At 34.5% G+C, this 23,909-nt stretch overlaps 1 protein-coding gene across 1 annotated transcript in view; it reads left to right on the top strand.

Annotated features, from left to right (window-relative positions):
* Window positions 1–23,909, top strand: part of Il1rapl1 (interleukin 1 receptor accessory protein like 1) — a 1,073,997-nt gene that overhangs the window by 520,037 nt on the left and 530,051 nt on the right. Inside the window, exon 3 of the mRNA XM_028765051.1 lies at window positions 17,276–17,462. Within this exon, the coding sequence (XP_028620884.1) occupies window positions 17,276–17,462 (187 nt within the window). The remainder of the gene's footprint in view (window positions 1–17,275; window positions 17,463–23,909) is intronic.

The following is a 23,909-nucleotide window of genomic DNA, read 5'->3' as shown; positions in this document are numbered from 1 at the left end:
AGAGAGAGAGAGAGAGAGAGAGAGAGAGAGAGATTCACTAGACCAAAGACTATTGTATATTTTACTTTTTCATGTGCTCATTGTGGAATCAGTTGAATTCTTTGTGTTGCTGGAATTGCCACAGTATATATTGAATGAATACCAACTATTTGTTCAATCTTCTGCTGCCACCACCTCTGCTGCCACCACTGTTGCTAATACAAAACAGAGAAATACTGCAATCTCTGCTGAGAAAAGTTTTATTTGGTCTTTGCTCGGCTGAGACAAGCTGAGATGACACAGATGCCTGGGGCAGCAGAAAAATTCTGACTCCAGTAAGGTTAATGACAACAGCTTGCTTAGTGGCTAAGAGCTATTCTTGACTGCTTGAACCTTGTATATGACCATGTGGCATTGACTAAGGAGGACAAGATGTGGCTTACACAATATTAAACACCATATGAATAATGCATTTGAAGATTATTGTTCCTATTGCTGTAGTTATTGTTATAGAATCAACTGATACAGCTGAGGCTCATTCTACTGAAAGTTTGCAGTGAAGGAATAGGGTTGAAGCTGCAGAGTTAAGAGACTTGTCACATTGCTTCCTGAGTTGCACAATAATCTATATTGGATGCTGTATGTCTGAGACATAAATTGGCCAGTTGAACTTTGCGGGTTAGCAGAAGGCCTCTATAAGAGATTCCCAGAAAAGATGGGCAACCAGTGGGACATTCTAGCTCCTGATCTGATCTGTTCACCAAAACTCAGGCTGCCAGCCTAAGGCCAACCACACTGTTGTTGACGTGGGTGGAAAGACAGGCTTCTACTGAGCTTGCAGATGACTGGACAGCTGGAGGAAGTGTACCATACTAAGTAAGCATACAATAAGGCACAGTGAAGAAGACTGGCTGGCAAAAGAGCAGGAAATTTCTACAGCTGCTGGCCTGGAATGACTGATAGTTGGGGATACTTTTCCTGAACTATAAGACAGTTTGACTACGAGATTTAATACTGATCTGATTGTGGGCTTCTTCCTTGGGGAGCTCTGATCAAGGCTGTTAGAGTCACTGGACCCGTAAAGCATCTTGCCTGGACATGCAACCTTGCTCTTGACAGACCCCTGGCACACATTGACTGTGCTGTCAGGTTCATTCTTTGCCTTAGCCACAGAACCACCTGAGTAGTTGTGAAAGAGATACATCTGGTTCTCACATCTGTCCTCTTTATGTGTTACTGTTTGAGCAGAGAAAAATGGACCATTAAGCAATTTTATGACACTCTGCTTCATTTCTGATGGCTGACCGCCAGCTTCACAATCAAATATACAATCATATTTTACCTCAGGAGCTGCCCACATTGCTGCTTTTGATTCATCAGATCTGTTAGTCTCTTCTCCCTTAGCATACCTTGCCACATACACTTCACACGACTTGACAAAGTTGAAAGTCTCTGTTCACAGACACCTACAAAATTTCTGCCTTCAGAAGTTTTCAAGTCATAATGCTGACCACCTGTCTTTAGTTCATTTTTTTATTCCTACAAAAACAAATACAGATGATGGCGATTAGCAAGGTCTGGGCTCTGCACAAGGTAATACAATCAAGTCTGGAGCAAATTCATGTTCTTGAGAGTAAAACATGCATCCACATAAACAGTAATGATTCTCATCACTGATCTTGTAACCACTGGACAAAAATCTTTAGAAAATAAAAACATGTCAGTAAAATATAAAAAATACAGGAAATCTAAATGTTCAGTACGCTGGAGGTCAAAGATTAATGGCAGCATCTGGTGTAGGCTCTGTTTCTCCTTTTCCACATGGCATTAGGCAGAAGAGAGAAGATCCAGTCTTGCAAAGTCTTTTTTATACCATAATTAGTCTGACATCCAGATGGGATTCACATGACCTGAGTATCTCTCATTGGGTACTACTTCTTAGCAGAGTTTAATTGGGAATTAAGATTCCAACACATTAATTTGGTCAGAGGATATATTTAAAGCGAATCATTGGTTTTCTTCCTATAAGGAATCAATCTTAGGAACACAAGGGGAGACATGCAGTAAGAGTACCTGCTATGTTTCCATTAGACATAGAATATCTCTTGTAGCACTATTCTGTTGGTCCAGTACTCATTTTTGTTATATGATAGCTAATCATTGCAGATTCTGCCTGTCACATATTCCTCACAGTAGTCCTTAATTGTTCAGTCTTTCATCATTTCAAACAGAGCACCTAATCCTTATCGTCTTGTTGCTTGTCCTTTTCTACTTGGAATTTTCTGAATGTATGATTCATATTATTCTTTGAATTCTGTAGTTCTTGTTCACATAAGAATCAATTTCAGAGTGTCCAGTTCCAGTTTCTAGCCACTTTGTTGATGCAAATGTGAATGCAATTGACAGTGGTTTTAGCTGTTGAACTCAGTTTGGGCCTTTTCATTTTCCTGAACCAGCAATACAAGAGGCTCCACCAAAATAGGAGGGGAGGGGACTTTATCACTTAACTTGATTTTATAGATAGAGACTAATTCTTTATGCTGTTGTTACTAATGACAAAAGATATTTTGGTTATTAGCTATTGTTGATCATGTGATAATATTTAAAATAAAATATATTTGTGGCATTTTATAAGTCTTTGGTTCTTCTCATTCCAAAATTGACTTAGTTTATCAAGGTTCTTTAGTTTTATTCAATTATCTTTTTTTCCCTATCCATATTGTTTTAACGCATTCACACAAATGTGACTCCATGAATTTTTGCTTGGTTAGTTAACTGATTGGTTGGTTGGTTGATATAGGGGATTTTTTATTAGTATCATTTTTCTGAGAGAAGAGCTCATTATATAGCATAGGTTTATAATCTTGAGTTCAGGATCTTTCTGCTACAACTTTAGCTGCTGGAATTTTGCTGTTCATAAAAAGAGATATTCACCTCTGGTCTTGCACTCCTCTTATATTCCTTTCTTTTGAGGTCCCAATAACCTGTAACCTTACACACAAGGTTTGAAATCAATTTTCAGTATTTCCTAATTAAAATGTGAGGCTGAGACACCCCCTAAATGTTAATAGATATAGGAAAAACCTAAGATGAAAACTGTATTGCCGTAATTGATCAAAAAGGAAATCATAATACTAAACTACTGGAGAGGATAGTAAACTTCTAATAGGAGAGAACATCAAGGAAAAACTAAACACTCACTAGATTGTCAAGGAACAAAACATCATCTATCAATAACAGGGTTAACTAATGATGTGGGGGGAAAATGTACTTACAAAAGTTGTTTTTGTGAACTTTAATATATCCAATTTTTTTTTTTTTTGCCTAACGAAAGATTTGTTATTATGTTGTCACCAGATTTGACCAGAATGGCTATGCTGCATATCTCTATTGGTATATACATACATTAAACATTTTCTGACTTTTTAAGTTGTGAAAAAAAAGACAAATATTTTTCCTGCTGTTTTGTGTGCTGGCAGCATGCAAAAGATGTGCAATATGATTTCATTTAAGTTTTATCATTTTACTAACACAAGAACACTCAAAAACTCATGAATAGCTATGAAAAACTTGAGAGAATTTCTTTCCCTTAATAGGAAGAAAATGATGATTAAAAACATGAAAGAAAAACCAGGTAAAGACCTTCTAATGAGTTCTCAAGTAATAAATAGTATCAGTGTCCTAGAATACTCAAGCCAGATGACGATTGTAACCTGAAAGAGCACTGCCAACCACAGTTACAATATTTGCTTTGACAGCAATAAACTCAAACCACAGGAAAGAGACAGTTCTGTCTTGAGAAAGTGACTAGACTAGCTTAGATCCTGAAAATTGAGAAACAGTATAGACAGAAATAGAAAACGGAGCCATGCACAAAAATGAAGAATAATCCTGTGTAAAACTTCTCAATAACACAATTATGCATCGGGTAAATATAGCATACATAATCATATTATTAATGATGTAACTTTCAACATTTAGGAAAGGGCATAAGCTGTCAGGTAGCCCTTTATTTGATAAATTGAAAATAACATATCCAACGTCACTATTGAAATTAATATCTTATTCATGTTAATGTGCTTTATACATTATACAAATAATAACTGGTAAATAATGCCATCAGTAACTACAAAGTCATATTATGCAGAACCACTTAGTATAATTTGGTTTCCAAATAAGCCGACATTAGAAAAAGAAACCCAGAAGCCAGAAGTAATTTAATAGCTCTTGCAAACTAGCCACCAAGGTAGTCAATTATAATTATATTTAATTGAATAGTAAATATAAGATGTGTCCAAGTAGTAGTATAACATTGAAGTTTAAAAAACTGGAGCAAAGGAAAAATTTTAAGGAATAGATGTCCAAAGAATCATGACTGTATTCTTTTTGAATGTGTGAGCAACAATTTGGACAGGCTCAGCATCTTCATGAGTCAAAGTAATTGGGTTGAACTTCCATATTTCATAAAAATCTCTCTCTCTACTATGACTATAATTATATAATTTTAAGGAGTCAGGTATTATAGCTGTAAATCACAGAGATAACAAATATATTTTCAATTTGTTGTAGAAGTCATCTCATATGAGGACATATGAAATAATAATCTTATAGTGCTAACATGAAAGTCATTTTGACAGCTGACTGATGTAAAGTCTCCTGTGTAATTATTATACTATCCCCAGTGTGAGAGAAAAGATTTTCAAATGACCTGCAGTTTTCAAAACACTGAGTTTCAAAATGTCTGATTTATGTACACAGCTGTTGACATCTACAAATATTTAAATATCCAGTTCTAAAATCTCTTTGTTGATTCAGCCACCTAAATCTAAGAAAAGTGAGGAACACTAGTAACTGATAAACCCTTCTTGTTGGTGTTTTATTATTTATATTTTTGTGCTTCTACTGCATCTAGGGATACTTCCTGCTTTTTGCTTCTGTGTCAACTGCATCTCTTTCTGGCAATAACATGAGACAAGATTAACTGAATTTCAAATATATAGGTCTTAGCTCCTAGGAAGGGTGTTTTACTCATACTGAACCTTTCTATAAAAATGAAAAGTTGAAACTGAAGAGCATAAAAGGAAGAAGCTTATACTCTTAGTGGGATAAGGAGATTTATTAGGAAGAAATTTGTGATTTATTGCTTTTATTAGATGGTACTGAAAAGGAAATTAAGCCTCTAAAAAGGAGTGATCTTGATATAAATTCCATACTTAAGTAGAAGTGAAGTATAAATATTAAAGGGCATAAGCAACAACATTATATATAAGTGATAAGATGCAATTGATATAGTGGTAGTAGTGTTGACTGCAATCTAAAGGTTTAATACCTTGTTACAAATAGGAATAAAAGCAGTAACACATATTACATAGCACAAACTCATTTTAAAGGATATATGTATCAGGATGCTATTTACTTCTTACCACAACTCTATGGAGAGAGATGTCCTTGCAATTTTATGATTAGGTTTTTGAATTTCAGGAAACATAAATTAGATTTCCATGGTTTCACAGATCTAATTTCTCTGTTAATGCAAATATTGTCTTCCAATTAATATCTTTATTATACTTAAAGACTACACAGCCTTGTGCTCTAGTGCTAACACCTCATCATATTGTAACTTAATATTATACTATGAAATTATAATCTAACAACTCAAAGTGTATTATTTCTAACATTAAAACTACTGCAACAAATTATTTTTAAAAATTTTTGTGTTTCTATGTTTATGGTTCTTTTGTCTGTATGTGTATTTGTGTGGCATGTGCATTTGCAATACCCATAGATTTCAGCAAAGAGCATTGGACACTCTGAAACCTGGAGTTACAGTTGATTGTGAGGCAACATGTAGCCGTTAGGAATTGAATTGTCCTCTCCAAGAGCAGACAATACTCTTTTCTTAAAATTGAATATTTGTATTTATATTCTGATTACGGTTTCCCCTTCACAAGCTCTTCCCAGATTCTCCCCATGTCCAGACACAGCCAGATCTACAATCTTTCTCTACCTCATTAGAACACAAACAGGTAACTTGCCATCACTGGGTCAGCAACCGATAGCCTTGGCGATATCCAGGGTTGTTTGGGATTTCCACGGGGCCTCATAGATACACAATTCAATAAGATGTAACCCATTCCGGGCACTTGATGTTTCATTTGGTGGTAAGAAATTTTTAATTGGAACTTTCTCTCCCCCATTATTTGGTGATTCCAATTTAGTTTCCATATATGTGTGTGTGTATATATATATGTATATATATATATGTATATATATACATATATATATATTATAGTTCTGATTCTTTTTTGATATGTTAATTTCATTTCAGGTGTTATCCCCTTACCCTATTTCCTGCTCACCCAGGAACCCCCTATCCTATCCCCCTTCTTCCTGCATTCTCTGAGGTTGTACCCCACCCACTCCTCACTCCTACCTCCCCACCCTCGAATTCCCCAACACTGGGTGTCCAGCCTTCACAGGACCAAGGTTCTCTTTTCCCACCTATGCCCGACAGGACCTCCTTCCCTACATATACAGCTGGAGCCATGGGTCCAGTTATGTGCTCCTAGGCTGGTAGTTTAGACCCTGGGAGCTCTGGTTGGTTGGTATTGTTGCTCTCCTCATGGGGTCACAAACCCTTTCAGCTTCTTCAGTCTTCACTCTAACTCCTCCATTGGAAACCACTTGATCAGTTCAATGGCTAGCTGTGAGCATCCACCTCTGAATATGTCAGATATATTTTAAGATGATTCTATTCTTTTTAGGTTTCCATACATCTGAGTTTTAGCTGTCCTTCTCTGTATTCCCTCCCTTGGCCCCTTCTTCCTATCCACTCTACATTTGATCCTTCCATTCCAGCCTTCCTATCCATAATTATCTATTCTATTTCCACTTCTTAAGAAGAGCCTTCACTTCCCACACAACCCTTACTATATTTTAACCTCTGTGGTTGTATGGCTTGTAGCCTAATTATCAAAGATTTACCAAATAGCATCCATATATCAGTGAACAGCATGGAACTGACACAGAAACAGACATGTCGATAAATACACTCAATTTGAAGACATAGACGTTAGTACAAACACCCAAGTACACATGATTTTTTTTTTTACCTAAAAAACTAGAAATAGACACTAGAAAAAAGAGCACTTTCAACAAATGGTGCTGGTCAAACTGGATGGTTGCATGTTGCAGAATGGAAATAGATCCATACTTACGTAAACTCCACATGAATCAAAAACCTCAACATAAATGCAGATACACTGAATCTGATAGAATAGAAAGTTGGGAATAGTTTTAAACTCATTTCCACAAGAAAATGCTTTCTAAATAAAACACCATTAGCATAAGCACTGAGATCAACAATAAGTAGACCCCATGAAACTGAAAGGCTTCTGTATGTCAAAGGACACCATTATTCAGTCAAAGCATCAGCTTATCACATGGGAAAAGAATTTTTACCAACTACACATCCAACAGAGGCCTAGTATCTAAAATACATACCACAATAAAAGAACATGACATCAACAAAACAAATACCCGGTACAGATCTAAACACAAAGTTGTCAAAAGAAGAAAAACAAATGGCTAAGAAACACTTAAAGTAATTGTCAATATACTTAGTCACCAAGGAAATGCAAATCAAGATTACTTTGAGATTCAATCTTATATCAATTGAAATGGCCAAGATAAAGAAAATGAATAACAATCCATGCTGGTGAGAATGTGGAATATGAGGAACACTGGTGGGACTATAAACTTGAACAGCCATGATGGAAATCAGCATTGCAGTTCCTCATAAACTGAGAATAGATCCACCTGAAGATCCAGCTATACCACTCTTAAGTACTTACAAAAAGAACTTACATTCCACAACAGAAATGCTTACTCAACCATTTCCATTGGTGCTTTATTAATAATAGCCAGAGGGCAGGATGTAGAGTGAGTGGGTGGGTGGGGACATATCCTCATAGAAGCAGGAGGGGGGCGAATGGGTTAGGGAGTTTCTGGGTGGGAGGGGGAAATGGGGAAAGGGAATAACATCTGAAATGTAAATAAAATGTCCAATAGAAATTAATTTAGAAAAAAATGGAAATTAGAAATACTTTAGATGCCTATCAATGGTTTAGTTGATAAAGAAAATGTGGGACTTTTATACAATAAAGTATTACTCAGTTGTATTAAAAAAGAAATAAATAATGAAATTTGCAGGTAAATATATGGAGCTAGAAGAAAAATAATCCTGGGAGAGTTAAAAATATAATCCCAAAACAGGTAACCTGGACCTCAAAAGATAAATACGATGGATATTCTCAATCAGTGCTCTTAAGTGCTGAGCTATCTTTCCAACTCTGACATAAATTCTTTAGATCACCATGAAACCTTAAGCATGTTTTTATACGTAAATCATCATAGACAGGAAAATGTAAATGGATCTGAATTTATTATACTTTTCAGATTTAAACAGTGTTATTAATATATATTACAATATTACTATATACCATATTTATTTTTTATTTTTCTCTCATTGAAGACATTTACAAATTTACATATAAGGATAAGTAAACACTCCAACACTTGTTACTTTATTTTTTGGTCAGGAATTAACCAAAATAAATTTATTCCAAATAATTAAACAGTTTGAATTTAACATGAGGAATGAACTATAAATATAAGAAGTGAAATCGCCTAAAGGTTAGAAATAACAGGAAGTGGCTATCACTAATACATCCTTCTATTCTAAAATTAATTTATTTCATCATTTTAAAGTATTTATATTGATATATAGTTATTATGTGGTATTTTTAATAATAGAGTCCTTAACATCAGTAATGAAATAGGTCTACCATATGATACAGTTTTACCACTCCTGAGCATATTCCCAAAGAAATCTGTGTCCTATTCCAGAAACTTGCTCATCCATTTGCATTGCGGATTTATTCACAATGCCCAGAATTTAGAAACACCCTTAATATCTATCTATCAACTGATTAATGGATAAAGATAATATACATACAAAATAGACTATTATTGTGACATAAAGAAAAATTAAACTATGAAATTAGCATATAAATGGAGGAATCTGGAAATAGCCATTCTAAATGAAGTATCCCAGACTCAGAAACAAAATCTTTTCTTTCTCATATATGAATTTTAGATTTTGATATTTAGTTACGTGCATTTGAATGATGGTACCCATTAAAGTCACAAGACATATATGACATCATAGTAGGTAGAATTCAAGGGAAAATATATAAATAACAATTTCCATAGAGAGATAGATGAATCGAGAGAGAGAGAGAGACAGTGACAAAGAGAGAGAGAGAGAAAGAGAGAGAGAGAGAGAACATGTGAGAGATAAATATTAAGAGACTTACACAAAGAAGATAAAATATGTAAATACCTATCCAAATGAAATGCAGACTCATACATTTTTAAAAGAATGCATTATAGTTCGTGTCTATATATAATTGGGAAAGTGATAAAAAGTTCAATACGATGAATGTTATTTGTCATATTCACAATTAGTTTTTCTAATTCTTTGCAGTCATTTTTTTTTCATTTAAAGTCAAGGAAAAGATTATTTTCAAGAAACACTTTGACCTGCATAGAACTAATGAAAAATTTCTGTGCCATCATGACAGTGAGAAAATATTTACAGACTCACTGATATAAAACTACTTCAGGGTACTGTTTCCTTAATATTACTAAAAGGGGTTAAATGTGAAAAAGCGAGAATTTTCAAAAATCAAAAATATCTCTGAGAAATCTATTTGTGAATGAACAATATTTTAGTAAACACTGACAGGTTTCTCTCTTCTTTAAGGGTCAATATAAATTTTTGCTCTAATCAAGATCTTTCTGGAATTTTTACTGAAAAATTATTTTGTGAAGTACACAATGAGTTGAGGATCTATATCCCTGTATATTTATGTACAGTTGTCCAGGAAATATCCTCCTTTGTTTATAAGATTAAAATAAAAGATATTATGATAATATTTTTAAAATTTTATTTATTTATTTATTTATTTATTTAACACTCCAGATTTTATTACCTTCCGGTCCATCCTCCGACTGTTCCACATCACCCATCCCACTAGACCTCTATACTACCTGGGGCCTCTGGTCTCTTAAGGGTTAGTTGCATCTTCTTTGACTGAACCTGGCAGTCCTTTGCTGTGTATGTGTTGGGGGTCTCATACACTGGCTCATATGCTGGCTGGTTTGTGGTCCAGTTTTTGACAGATCTCTGAGGTCCTGGTTAATTGAGACTGCTGGTCCTCCTACAGGTTTGCCCTCCTTCTCAGCTTCTTCCAGCTTTTCCACACAGAGGTCATCAGCTTCTGTCCATTGGTTGGGTGCAAATATCTGCATCTGACTCTTTCAGCTACTCGTTGGGTCTTTCGGGAGGCAATCATGATAGGACCCTTTTTGTGAGCTCCCCATAGCCTCAGTAATAGTCTCAGGCCTTGAGACCTCCCCTTGAGCTGGATCCCACTTTGGGACTGTCACCGGACCTTCCTTTACTCAGGTTACTCTCCATTTCAATCTCTACTGTTCTTTCAGACAGGAACAATTGTGAGTTAGAGTTTTTACTGTGGGATGGCAACCCCATCCCTCACTTGATGCCCTGTCTTTCTGCTGGAGGTGGGCTCTACAAGTTCCCTCTCCCCACTGTTGGACATTTCATCTACAGTCTCTCCCTTTGAGTCCTGAGAGTCTCTCATCTCCCAGGTCTCTGGTACATTCTGGAAGGAACCCCCCCCCCAACCTCCTACCTCCCTCCTGAGGTGGCCTGTTTCCATTCTTTCTGCTGGCCCTCAGAATTTCAGTCCTTTTCCCTCACCCAATACCAGGTCAGGTTCCCCTCTTACCCCTGCTCCCAGTGTCTACTTTCCCTCCCAGGTCCCTCCCTCCTGCCTTGTGGTTGCTTTTTTTCTCCCTCCCAAGTGGGACTGAGGTGTCCTCACTTGGGCCCTTCAGCTTGTTGACCTTTTTGAGTTCTGTGGACTGTATCTTGGGTATTCTGTACTTTTTTTTGCAGGGGGGGGGGTCTTATATCCACTTCTTAGTACATACCATGCATGTCATTTTAGATCTGAGTTACCTCACTCAGGATGATATTTTCTAGTTCCATCCATTTGCCTGCAAAACTTAAGATATCATCATTCTTAATAGCTGAGTTGTATTCCATTGTGTAAATGAAGCACATTTTAAAAACATGTATATGTGAACTTTAAAACATAAAACATAGTTTTCAAGTTGCACAGGTATGACTGACACATTTACCTAATTTCTCCATGCTCTTTCATGTAAAGACAACTAAAGCTAGAATGAAGACTGATGTTTGTAAGGCATGATAAATACCTCATAAGGTGATTATTATTATGTAACAATTGAGTACTAGTGATTCTTTACATTTCTATTTTACCTTTTTGATGGGCTAGAAAAGAGTATATACTGCCAAAAATATGCTATTTCGAAGAAATATGAAACAAGAGACAATAGAATCCCATATGATTGTGGAAGCTGGAGGTACCTAGTGGCAAATTTTTAGGTAGTCAAAAAATAAATACATTAGTACTAAGTAGCAGTTAACTAGTAGTTTATTCATAAATTTATTTAACATAATTGTTGAGAATATGTACTATGTTCACCGATCATTTACAGGGAGATCAGTAAACCTACGGAATCTTTAAATTTAACAAACTATCAGTGAAAAAAATCTCTGTATTTGGTTGTTATCCATGTGTCGTCAGAAACTGGAGTGTTCCAAACGGGGGGGGCAGTAAATAATGTTCTTACTGATGCATACTAAAATGTGGATAAACTTTGCCATTATGTTAAATAAGAAGTTCAGACATAAAATACCAAAAGTCTATGATATATCCAGATTAAATGGAACATTGGAGGGATGAAACAGATTGATTAGATGTTAAGAAGAAAAAAATGGTGAATGCTTACAAATGAGAATGAAATTTGCTTTTGAAGGAACAAAAGTGTCTCAGATTTAGATACAATAAATATATACTGTGATTGTCATGACTAAAATAAAGGAATGAATTGGTAAATATTAAAGATTTTTCTCGTATCCCTGCACGAAGAAATTATTAGTAATGAACTTCCCAGTATACTGGTTCTGAATTTCCATCAGAGAGCTAGACTTATTCTCCTTTCCTCTTTTAATCTACATTACTCTGAGATTCTACAGAGATAAGACTTAAAAAGACTTTTTTCAAGAATAACTCAGAAAAATACTAGACTATAATTTTCTGTACTGAAGCTTCATTAACTATAATATTCCAGGAATATAAAGTAAAAAATTAGAATGATAATATTATATTGATTGGTTTCCATGAAAAATGAAGGAAATGATTTTAAATTTAAACTTTTCAGATGAGCTTAATTCACTGGCTAAGTGAAAAAATAGAATTCCAAATGAGAAGGCAATAAGCCAGCACTCTTAGGACTTAGCTGCTGGATGCTTTTGTTCTAATCTTTTCAGCAAGGGTCAATTTCAGCCACAGTTAAATCAATAGGTCCTTCAGAGTCCTCTGAGAAGAAAAAACTAATCCAAACAAATCTCACATTTAGTGTCAGTAGCTACAAGCATAGTTATTTAAGAAAGATAAGATGTAAGAAAGGGGGCACATACATAGCTCCAGGCATCACTATAAAGACATATGGGATAATGCAAAAAAAAAAAAAGAAACAAAGTTTTCAGCTTAGAAATAAAGCATCAAAGTACACTTAAGGCTTAACAAACTTTGAGACATTAGCTCCACAATCCCACCTTGGCTCTTCTTCTTCCTCTTCCTCTTTTTCCTCTTCTTCTTCTTCCTCTTCTTCTTTTCCTCTTCCTCCTTCTCCTCCTCCTCACTTTCCCCCTCTTCCTCCTCCTCCTCCTCCTCCTCTTCCTCCTCCTCCTCCTCCTCCTCCTCTTCCTCCTTCTCCTCCATTTTCTTTTCTTTTAATTTTTGAATTCTTGCAGCTAGTTATCAGTTCAAGGGTCAGGTTTATTATTAAACTGCCTTCAATATAGTTGAGTTCTTTTCAAATCTTTAATAACTACTTCACATTTGTGATGGTTCAAAGTTATTATATGTCATATCCAGAAAAGATAGTTTCACTATGTAAAGACAATTGTTTTACATGCCTCATAATATGTGTCTGATTCTTTGAACCTATGTCAATATTGAAAGATAGTAATACCTCTGCAAAATTATCCTCTGACCTAAACAAAGACACACACACACACATACACACACCATGCCATATTTATATGAACTGGTATAATGTACATAGAGAGACAGAGACAGAAAGAATATGTGTCTGTATATAATATATATGCCACAACAATAATGAAAATATAAAAATATTATGTACCTTTAAATTTATACAAAATATAGATTGTCACTTTGAAACTGACCAATGAAAATGAATAGACATGCTATTGTTTAAAGACCCTGATTAAATCTCTGATTTGTTTGTTCAGCATTTCATGATATGAAAAGAAGAATGCTAAACATTATGGAAATGGTATTATCCCCCCCAAGAGAAGCAAGGAATTAACATAATATAAAATTCAAATGTTTACTAATGTTGTTAGAGAATACATTTATTAATCATATTACCAGAAATATTGTTAGAGAAAGAGAGACACCAAAATATACATTATCATGAATATAGGGAATTATTAAAAATTAATTGTAGTTGTGCTATGCTAATATATAGCATAAAATGATTTTTAATATATTTCTTCAGCTAATCATATATATGCAAAAATTCCTCCCTCCTACTCTTTTTGTTTTGAACTCTTACTTGTACAACCTGAGTAGAAATTTACTGCACTTCTGCAATGTTATCATACTTTTAAAAAGAATAATTTGAAAATTCCTGATATAGACAGTTCAAAATTATCCCCTACAACCAAGTAACATACTATTGAGAAATTTTAGGAGGTTATCTGTGTATTCAACTGACTTACAGAACTCATATGTAAAGAAATTATTTTCACTTTCATTGATTTGTTTAATATCAGTTTTTAAATTATCTCTGAAATAATTATTAGTTTGTATTATTTTTACAGGATTCCAATGTAGAACCTTTATCTTTAGAAGACAGGACTCAAAAGCAAGTACTTTCAGAAAACAGTCATTTTATGAATGTGTAAGAATACATGTTGATAAATTGATATGAGTAATCATATTTTATTAAGAACTTCTACTTGTTTTCTTTCAGATTTTTAATAGATTTTAGAAGTTTTAAGAATTAAAATTTGAAATTATATTAAATTAAATTAGATTTAAGAAGTTAGATTTTGAGGAAAAAAATCAAGCTGTGTCATCCTTTGTCTTTCTCCCGTTTATAGTACAAAACAAACATAAATTCTATAAATTCAGGTATTGAAAGTGGGTTGTTTTCTATTATTCAAAGAAAAATAAATATACACAATTATTGAGAATATATATGATATATTTATTATTTAAATATAAGTATATGAGAACATTAATGCATGCTGTCCTAGTACAAATTCTTTCCACGTGAGCAATAAATAAGTTAACGATATAAGTTCTACTCCCATTTTGGTCTCTAGTTGGTTAGCAGTATATGGAGAATTCGTTAACCTTTATAGGAATGATGCATGACATTAAAAACAAAAAAAATACATAGTTTCATACCTGATAAATACTATAAGGTTATCTGTATCAGAAAACTAAATTGTTTTCTAATACTCTAATATTTTCTTCAATGGCAATAACTGTATGTTTGCACTCAGATGTACACAACTATGTTTTCTTAGAATACAAGTAAGTTTTATATATCAACATTGTATGAACAATAAAAACATAAGTCATGATTCAAGTTTTGACATATACTGCAGCCTTTATAGTAGTTAAAGCCAAATAAACACAGGATAACGATTTCCCCATACATTTTTTAAAAGTATTCTCCTAGCCCTATTTAGCCCACTCTGCCAAAATCTGGGGCCATAGCATTAATGATGCTGGGACGCATCCATTATTTTACAAATGTGTAAATTCCCCTCAGAGAGATTACATATTTATTGATGTGTCACAAGTTCTTTAGTACATTTTAGCTATTCTCAGCAAATAGGCCAATAGTAATGATTGGATACTACTTTAATATATAGGATTTTAATTCATTTGATGAACAGAAAAAGCAAGTATTAAATATTAAGAGCAATTTTTAAAAATATTGCTGTCACAGGGAGTCTCAAATTCCAGACATTACCATACCATTGCAAATCAGCTGTCACCCCACAGAGACAGGGTTGAACATCAGGAAAAGGAGAAAAACTGAGGACATCCATCTGGAAGATTAAGGATCAGTTGAGCTTAGGAAAAAGAAAGGGGTAACACTATAGGCAGGGGGTCCATGTTCTCTTTAAACTTGAGCCATTGTTGTTCAGCCTGTTTAGTTATTCCTAAACTAGAACAAAACAAAATACAAGGACATACCTATATTCCTATTATGCTTTGCAGTAATTACACACATTCAAAAACCTAAAGGCATCACATGGTTATATTTTCTAATCTACCTACTGACCAAACTCTGTGGAACTACACTGCAAAGTAGAAATAGAAAGGAAACAAAAATGAAGGATACAGTGGCAATATGATCTAACACTGACCAATGACTCATTGTATGGCAGGCACTGTTCTCATCTCTATTCATGTTTTAACATGTTGGAAGCCCACAACCATATATTTTTTCCTTATACAAATGAGGAAAAGGAAGATGAAGGACTCGAATGATAGTAGTCGGCCCGAGTTTTCAAATATTGAATTGGGATCTGTTTCCCTGCTATTGGACTATGGAGTTCTTACTCTTTTAACCTAACTGTATAAAATACATGTGTGATTTAGTCCCTGGGAGCTCTGGGGGGTCTGGTTGGTTTATATTGTTGTTCTTTTGGGGATGGGATAGGAGGTTTCTGGGGGCGGGATGGAAACTGGGAAAGGGGATAACATTTGAAATGGAAATAAAGAAAATATCCAATAAAAAGAAAAAAATGAATGTCTGGGACACAATACAGAATTCTTTCTGTTTTGCTATTTTCCATACTGAAACATTGGATCTACTTTTCATATACTCAATTAAGAAAAAAAAACTATATCTTGTGTGGCTCTCTATTTTGTTCCTTACTATTTTATTATTTTATTGATTTAATATTTCAAGTACATTTGAACTTGACCTGTTTTAAATATGACATTGTAATTGTAGGTTTCACGTTTTCCCACATGAAGTTCCTTTCCATTTTGTTGAATTATATTTAGTTTTCCATACTTCCTATCTTATCATTATTTCCAATACAATAGAACAAAACTTTTCCAATATACAAATTTTGTTCTCATACATTATCAAATTGAACTCTTGGAAATAGGTTACATGACATTCAAGGTGGCTCCTGAGAATCTCCATTTCTTGGGTGCTTTCTGATATATTCAGTTTTCATTGATTCCAGGCTCTGTGTACAGCATGACATGAGATTGCCATTCCCAAGACCTACAAATTTTCATTCACTCTTGAAAGTAATCCAATTAGTCAGAAAACTTTGTTTTTTTCTTTGACACTACTTTGGTAGTTTATATGATGTTTTCTCTTGCACATTATGTTAGCTTTAAAATTGTTTATATGTGTACCTTTCTTCCTTGTTTCTGAGAGGCTGTGTACAGAAAATTTATTTTATTGTTGTAGCAAAATTCCTGAGTACATACTCTTTAGATCTTTTAAGATGTTGGACTAATGTTTGTACACGTCAATGTTTTTACTTATTGATGTTTTAAATCAACTTGTATGGTAGTTATTATAGGTAGACAGCATTGTCTATATTCAATAAATTGTCTTAGTTATTGTAAATATTTTTGCTAATCAATATAACAATGAACTGCTAATATATCTATGCTCTGTCTATTATCATAGCCAATACTAAGATAATAAGAAATGACCTTTTAAACATAGGATCAATGATCCAATATGCAATGAGTTCTCAGATTCTTACTGAAAACAGTTCATCAACATTTAAATCTAATATTTATTTTTTTTTATTTTCACTCTTGAGTATCACACAATATTGTGGGGGATGCCTTGGTTTATTTCATGGGATTGTCTATGGGTTACCAAATAAACAGCACGTGGTCTTATAAACAAGACTTGTAGATTATATTCAGGTTTTTATTTATTTTTATTTTCCTGAAGTTGTTAAACCCTCTGTTGGCATCATTTCCTTTCCATTCCCAATAAGTCACATAGAAATTTTGCTTTGTTCCAGGAACTCCACATACTGTATGAAAGTTTCCATCTCACTGACAGTGGGAGAAAATGACACTGGCCTCTGCTACAATTCCAAGATGAAGTACTTTGAAAAAGCTGAACTTAGCAAAAGCAAGGAAATTTCATGCCGTGACATAGAGGACTTTTTACTACCAACCAGGGAACCTGAAATCCTTTGGTACAAGGTATGGACTCTGGAAGATTTTATTGCCTGCAAACAATTTAATGTGCATTTTTTCTAGAGAAATCTGGATTAAAGATTAACTAAGATATAGCTCATGTCTTAGAGAGTACTATAGCAAGTTGTGCTCATCCTTATAAGTCTTTTTAAGATTTTATTTTTATTTATTTTTATTTTTTTTATTTTTTTATTTTTTATTTTTTTTATTTTATTTTATGTGTAAAAGTGTATGCCTGAATTTATGTCTATGTACCCAGAGGCAATTAGATCCTTATGACTGGAGTTATAATTGGATGTGAGTGGTCATGTGGGTTTTAGAAATTGGACCTGGGTTTTCTGGAACAGCAGCCAATGCTTTTAATTGCCTACCAATCTCTACAATCTCATGTCATTGTAAGTTTTAAAAAACCACCTGCTTTGATAAATAAAGTATTGATTAATATTTGTACCGTTGGTCTACCATATAAGCTGTTATGTTTAAATTTACATATTGCATATGTCAACAACTGCTTGACAAATTTAGAAAGTAAAATATTTTGAACAAACATTTCTGGGCTTAGCATTCCAGGATACCCCTAGGCAAAAGAGAACCAATACTTATTTTTATCTGTGATAAAATGGTATCCTAATTATGAAATATCATAATCAATGGTCATTCAATAATCACTGCCTATGTTCTAATTGTTTTCAAATATAAATTGCTTAATAAATAACACTCAAGAAAACAAATAATTTTATTAAAATTTTGTTCAAAAGGAGAAAAACCTAGTCCCCCTGTTGCTGTCACATCACTTATATTCATTGATCTTCCAAAACAACTCATAGGTTTAAGTTTCTTTGTACCACCTAAGAGCATTTTTGGTCTTGGATGTCCTCAAAAAATTGAATATAGAAACTATGAAGGTTTACATGGAGAAGTTTGTTCAAAGATTAAAAATATGACTTCAATGCCTTCTCTGTCCGATGGGTTGGACTCTTGAAAAAATGGGACTTATATTACATAGTGTATACCTCTCAGAATCAATGCCAGCATGCAAACAATTATAATTGACTGATAATGAATTTTTAAAAATTCTATTAAAAGTGGAAAAAGAAACCTGAACAAGTTCACAATCTTTTTTCAAAATTAACAATATTCTTCCCAAAGACCTCTTTGATTCTGGATAACAAGCAATGGAAGTTCAGAATATCAAAGGAAGTGCTGAAAGTTTTGTCAACTCTTCCCTTGGTTTTCTGACCTAGATGATGTCAAAAAATCACAAAATTATTAGCCCCCACCTGGTTTATCTTCTGGAAGGAATGAGTTTTGTTTCAATTTTGATAACTGAGTACAGCTCATTTGACACATTCTGAAGTTTGCCTGCCATCCTCAGCAAACTTTTTGAAAATTTTTTCAGTAATTTTTGAGTATTATGAGACTCACATTTTCTTTTTTTTTTGAAGGAACATTGTGAAATTTATTTTATGAGGTCACAGTGAGACTGATAGCCAAACCACAAAAGACTCAACAAAAAATGAGAATTACAAAACAATTTCCCTCATGAACACTGATTCAAAAATAATACAATATTCAAAAACCAAATCCAGAAACAGATCAAAAAATTAATCCACTTGAAAACATAGCCTTCATCACAGAGAGGCAGGGATGTCTCAATATACAACAGTCAACATAATACACTATATAAACAAACTGAAAGATAAAAGCTATATGATCATCTCAGTACATGCAGAAAAAGACTTTGACAAAAGCCATGAGCCTTTCATAATGATCTTGGAGAGATCAGGGATACCAGGGACATACCTAAATATAATAAAGACAAGGCTGTCTACTCTTTTCTTTCTTTTGGTCTTTTTAGATTTTTCTCATTTATTGTTCTTTTTTATATAATTTATTTTTTCTCAAATCGTAATTCATTCACACAGGGGTTATAAACACAGAAAGGCAGCAGGATGTGGAAAAGGGAATGGGACTGGAGTGTGGGTGTTCAGGGGGAATACAGATATCTTCAGAACCAGGTATCGGCTGGGTGAAGGTTCAGGGGACAGATCACTATGACTCTGCCTATGACTCGCTTGTCCTTATCTAAGTTGGTATTATCTGCCAAGGCTACCTATTTACAAGGTCTATGACTACTCAAGCTTGTAAATTTCCACAAAAGCTGCCTGTTTACATTAGCTTATAGCCATCTGTTTCAATGTTTTTCCACTGAGACCCAAGACTTGGTGTTAGTATACATGTATGACAAGCCTATTGCTGATTTTAGGCCTATGGCTGATTTTAGGCCTTCAGTGTGTAAGCAGGGCTGCCCCTGACATCTCCTCCTTTCTCTAGATATAGAAGGGCTGTGGCAATTCTAAACTTGCGAAGGCAGGGATAGAGGCCTGACCTCCAGTATTTGAAGGGGACCTTGTAATGGCTCCAGTCCTCCTGTCGTTGTCCAGTGAGGAAAGAGGGCCATACCAATCCTGATCTCTTTTTCCTGGAGAGGGGATACTTTTGACATCAACCTCTATGCAGTCAGGCTTGTCCCTCAGGGAACGCAGATAGATATTTTTATCTTTTATTGATATTCCCTTGCAGTGCTTAGCCTCGCAGCCTAAGCAAGAATTTAGATCGCCTGTCAAAGGGGGTTCTGGGTGGCCCCTCTCTGCTTGGTCTAGTGGCAGAAGTCCCCCCTTTTAGGTTGGGTGGAGATGGGTTTTGGGAACACCCTGTATAAAGTAACAACCTCATCTTGAGTCTCGTGGTCCTCCATAGCTAACTTATGATAATGTATCTGAGTAGGTTTTGCTACCAAATTATTTATCTGTTATATCACAGAGTTAGTCCGCCTATTTGAGGGCCAGGGACCAGCAGAAAAAAAGCAAAAAGAACCCAAATAATGGTCCCAAGATGGGAAGAAATAGGGTTGACAACCTTGGAGAGGCTGAAAACCAATTCTTGTACCAGCATTCATCTGTCTCTTTCTCTCTCTGATTTTTCTTAGGGCCTTCACTAACCTATTTCATGCTCACTTTAACCCTCCTTGACTTGTCTATGTAAAGGCAACCTTCTTCTTTAAGGGCTGTACACAGTCAAGAGCTGTACATAGCCTTTTCTATTGTAATAGAGTAAATCAAGTCCAATAAGGATCTTTGCGAATTTAGGAGGTCTCTTCAGACAGCAAAATGAGGGATTTCTTCAGATTAGTGATGTCAGTCTCTAGCTGTTTGATGTTCTTGTCAGTGGCCCTTCAAAGGTCTGAGTAGTATAAGTTTGGAGGCCAGCATCTGGATTAGAACTTCTAACAGCAGACATCACGGGTGATTCATTTTTACCTGGAAAGGAAAAAGAAGGGAATTCTCAGGGAGATTTCTCTTCCCTGGAATTCTTAGGCAAATGGATGGAGCTGGAAAATATCATCTTGAGTGAGGTGACCAAATCTCAAAAGAACATAAGTGGTATGCACTCACTGATAAGCGGATATTAGCCCAAAAGCTCACAATTTCTAAGAAACTACGTATAGACCACATAAAACTCACATAGAAGAAGGAAGACCAAAGTGTGGATGCTTTGGTCCTTTCTAGAAGGAGTATCAAAAGTTTCAACCAGAGCTCCCAAAGTCTAAACTGCCAGCCAGAGAGCACAAAGGGAGGGACCCATGCACCTGTATAGGGAATTGAGGGTGACCTTGTTAGACTTCAGTGAAAGTGGAGGGCCATGGTCCCTGAAAGTTTGGATCCCCTACTGTGTGGGAATTTGAGAGCAGGGAGATGGGACTGGGAGAATGTTTGGAGCACAACCTCATAAAAATTAGGAGGAGGGGGTATGGGATAAGGGGTTTTGGGGGAGAATGTGATAGGAGATAACATTGAGATGTAAATACGTATAATATCCAATAAAAAGACCACACAGATAAAGGGTCTAAAAAAAAAAGAGAGGGAGAGAGTTTACTTATTTTAAATTAATTTCAAAAGTTTCTAGGAGTTGCTAATTGGCTAAGATCCTATTTTAAGCTCTCCACAAAAGAATTTAAGTCTCTGTTCAGTATTCTCAAGAGAGAGGTAAACCCTAATTTTCCTCAACAATTAATTGACAAAAGCGAGGTAATCTCACAAAAAGTAGAAGTAGCTATTACTAATCGATATATTATATAGTCTGATTACTTGTCGGTGGTGCTATAACAGTCCTTTGATAAAAGATTATTAATATAGATTTACATTTCTTTAAATACGGTCTTCGTGACTCTCTGAGTGTGGAAGGAGCGACTGTTGGCGCTTCTGCCCTGATTTTACAAGAACTCTGAAAAATTGGCTTTAAAAACAAAAGAGGGGGAACGGTACCCCCTCAGAAAGAGTCCCCCTGAAATACTCTCCATCATGCCTTGTTCACTTTTATCTCTCTAAAGCTGAAAGCTAATGGCAAATCTGCTGCTGACTGCCTCTGGCACCACCGAGACCAACAAAACTTTGCCACAGATATGAGGAAGGACCCTCTTACCCTTAAAGAGAATGGCCCAGACCCAGTTCCCTTATGGGGCCGAGAATTGATATGCCTGTCTGATACTACAAAAGGCACAGCTAACCGGCTACCAAAAAGATTAATGAAAAATTTAGATAACCCCACAAAGCCAGGCCCAACCATAAATACGATGAGGCTCACATTTTCTAAAGCCACATATTTTTTCCTGACATTTGTGTGTGAACATTCTAGACTTGAAGCTTTGTTCTTCACTAATAAGTTGATTTTGATATATGTAATTTTCTTACGAATTGCCGTGAACTTCTCAAGTTTTTCTGAAATAATTAAGCAAATATACATGTATAAATATTTACCTTACAATTAAAATTAATTCAACCTCAATCAAATTTTGATGGTTTCACGTTGTTTATTCAGAGATATTTCCACATTGTGATAGCCATTTAAGCTATAAAAACCATTATAATGGAAGTGGAAGGTAGAGATATATAACATTTTTCAATTATTGTCTTTAGTAAAGGCTTAAATTTATGCCTTATAAATAGTGGATATTAAGAAACTAACTGTAAGTATAATACTTTAATGTACAATTAGTGTAATTATGAATGTTCATGCAACTAATATAAGCAAATAATATGTATACTTTGGTATGAAATAGCTGAAAATTTTCCTCTAGACATAATTATACAGAGACACTGACCCACATAGATTATGAGTCTTAAAATTTTGACTTGCCAATAAATAAAATTACCTGTCTATGGTTTCAAAAGTATTAAAGCAATTTTGTCCATTACTTCAAATACTAGTCTAAGAATGGGGATTTATGATTTAGCAAAAACAGAAATCTCTTTAGCCAATAACATTAAAATAAACAGATTATACTTTGATATTTCTGTTAATAATGAAAAATGGATATTTATGGAATGTGGGAAATGAAGAGCCCTCATTCACTACTAATGCGAGTATAATCTAGTATAGCTCTTATCCAAATCTTTATATGTATTTTTCAAGATGTTCAAAATAAAACTTCCATATGACAGAACTGCAGCACTCTTGGGAGAGACCCAAAGAATCTGATATCTTACCATAGAGATCCATATGTATCCATTCCCTTTGCTACCTTTTCACAACAGTAAGGAAAAGTATCAAGCATAGATACCATCAACAGATAAATGGAAAATAATATGTGCTATATGTACACAATAGACTTTGTTCAACCATAAAGAAAAAATAACTTCAAGAACATAGATCCAAAAAGTATTATATTAAATGAAGTTAGCCAGTCTCAAAAGAAAACAAAATTATATTTTTACATATGCAGATTCTGCTTTCTGTACATGTAAATAAGCAGTTACAAGAGTTAGCATAGATTGTCAAACTTAATAGAAGAGGAGAAGAGGGAAGAGATGCTGTTAAAGCAAACTAAGGAAGTCAAGGTAAATGAATGCAGGTGATATGAAAAAAAGAGGCTACTGAGTATGCAAGGGCATGTGGAGAAGAGAGGAGATGGAGATGAAGAGTACACAAAAGAAACAATAAAAACAAACTGTGCTTTGACAGACACCATAATAAAAACGAATTCTTCATGTGTTCATAGAAAATAAAAAGACCTTGTACATAAATGTTAACTGTTTCTTCAGTGGATTGTAGAATGCACATGTAGAGGTTTAGTTTTTACAAGAGCAATTATATTTTTATAGAATATTAGAGCAGAAATGCTAAGCTTTTAAAAGTATTTTCCGCTCTTTATTTAATAATAAATTTTGAATTTTATGCTATGGATACCAATATAGTCAATTCCACAATAATCTATTAATTATTTGCATTTAAAGTTTATGTTGAGCTTGATTAACAGGTATATGATGTTACTGAATCTAGCAGATCACTATGTGTCTACTAAAGAGGTAGCACAGTTACAAAATAATGTAAACATAAAACTACTCTTACGAGGATGTTCCTGAGTTGCAGATTGGAAAAATAATATAATTTAGT

Source organism: Grammomys surdaster, unplaced genomic scaffold (assembly GCF_004785775.1).
Source record: "Grammomys surdaster isolate TR1022 unplaced genomic scaffold, NIH_TR_1.0 148, whole genome shotgun sequence".
Classification (NCBI taxonomy): Eukaryota; Metazoa; Chordata; class Mammalia; order Rodentia; family Muridae; genus Grammomys; species Grammomys surdaster.
Note: the sequence above shows the minus strand (reverse complement) of the source record. Positions and strands in the feature narration are given on the sequence as shown.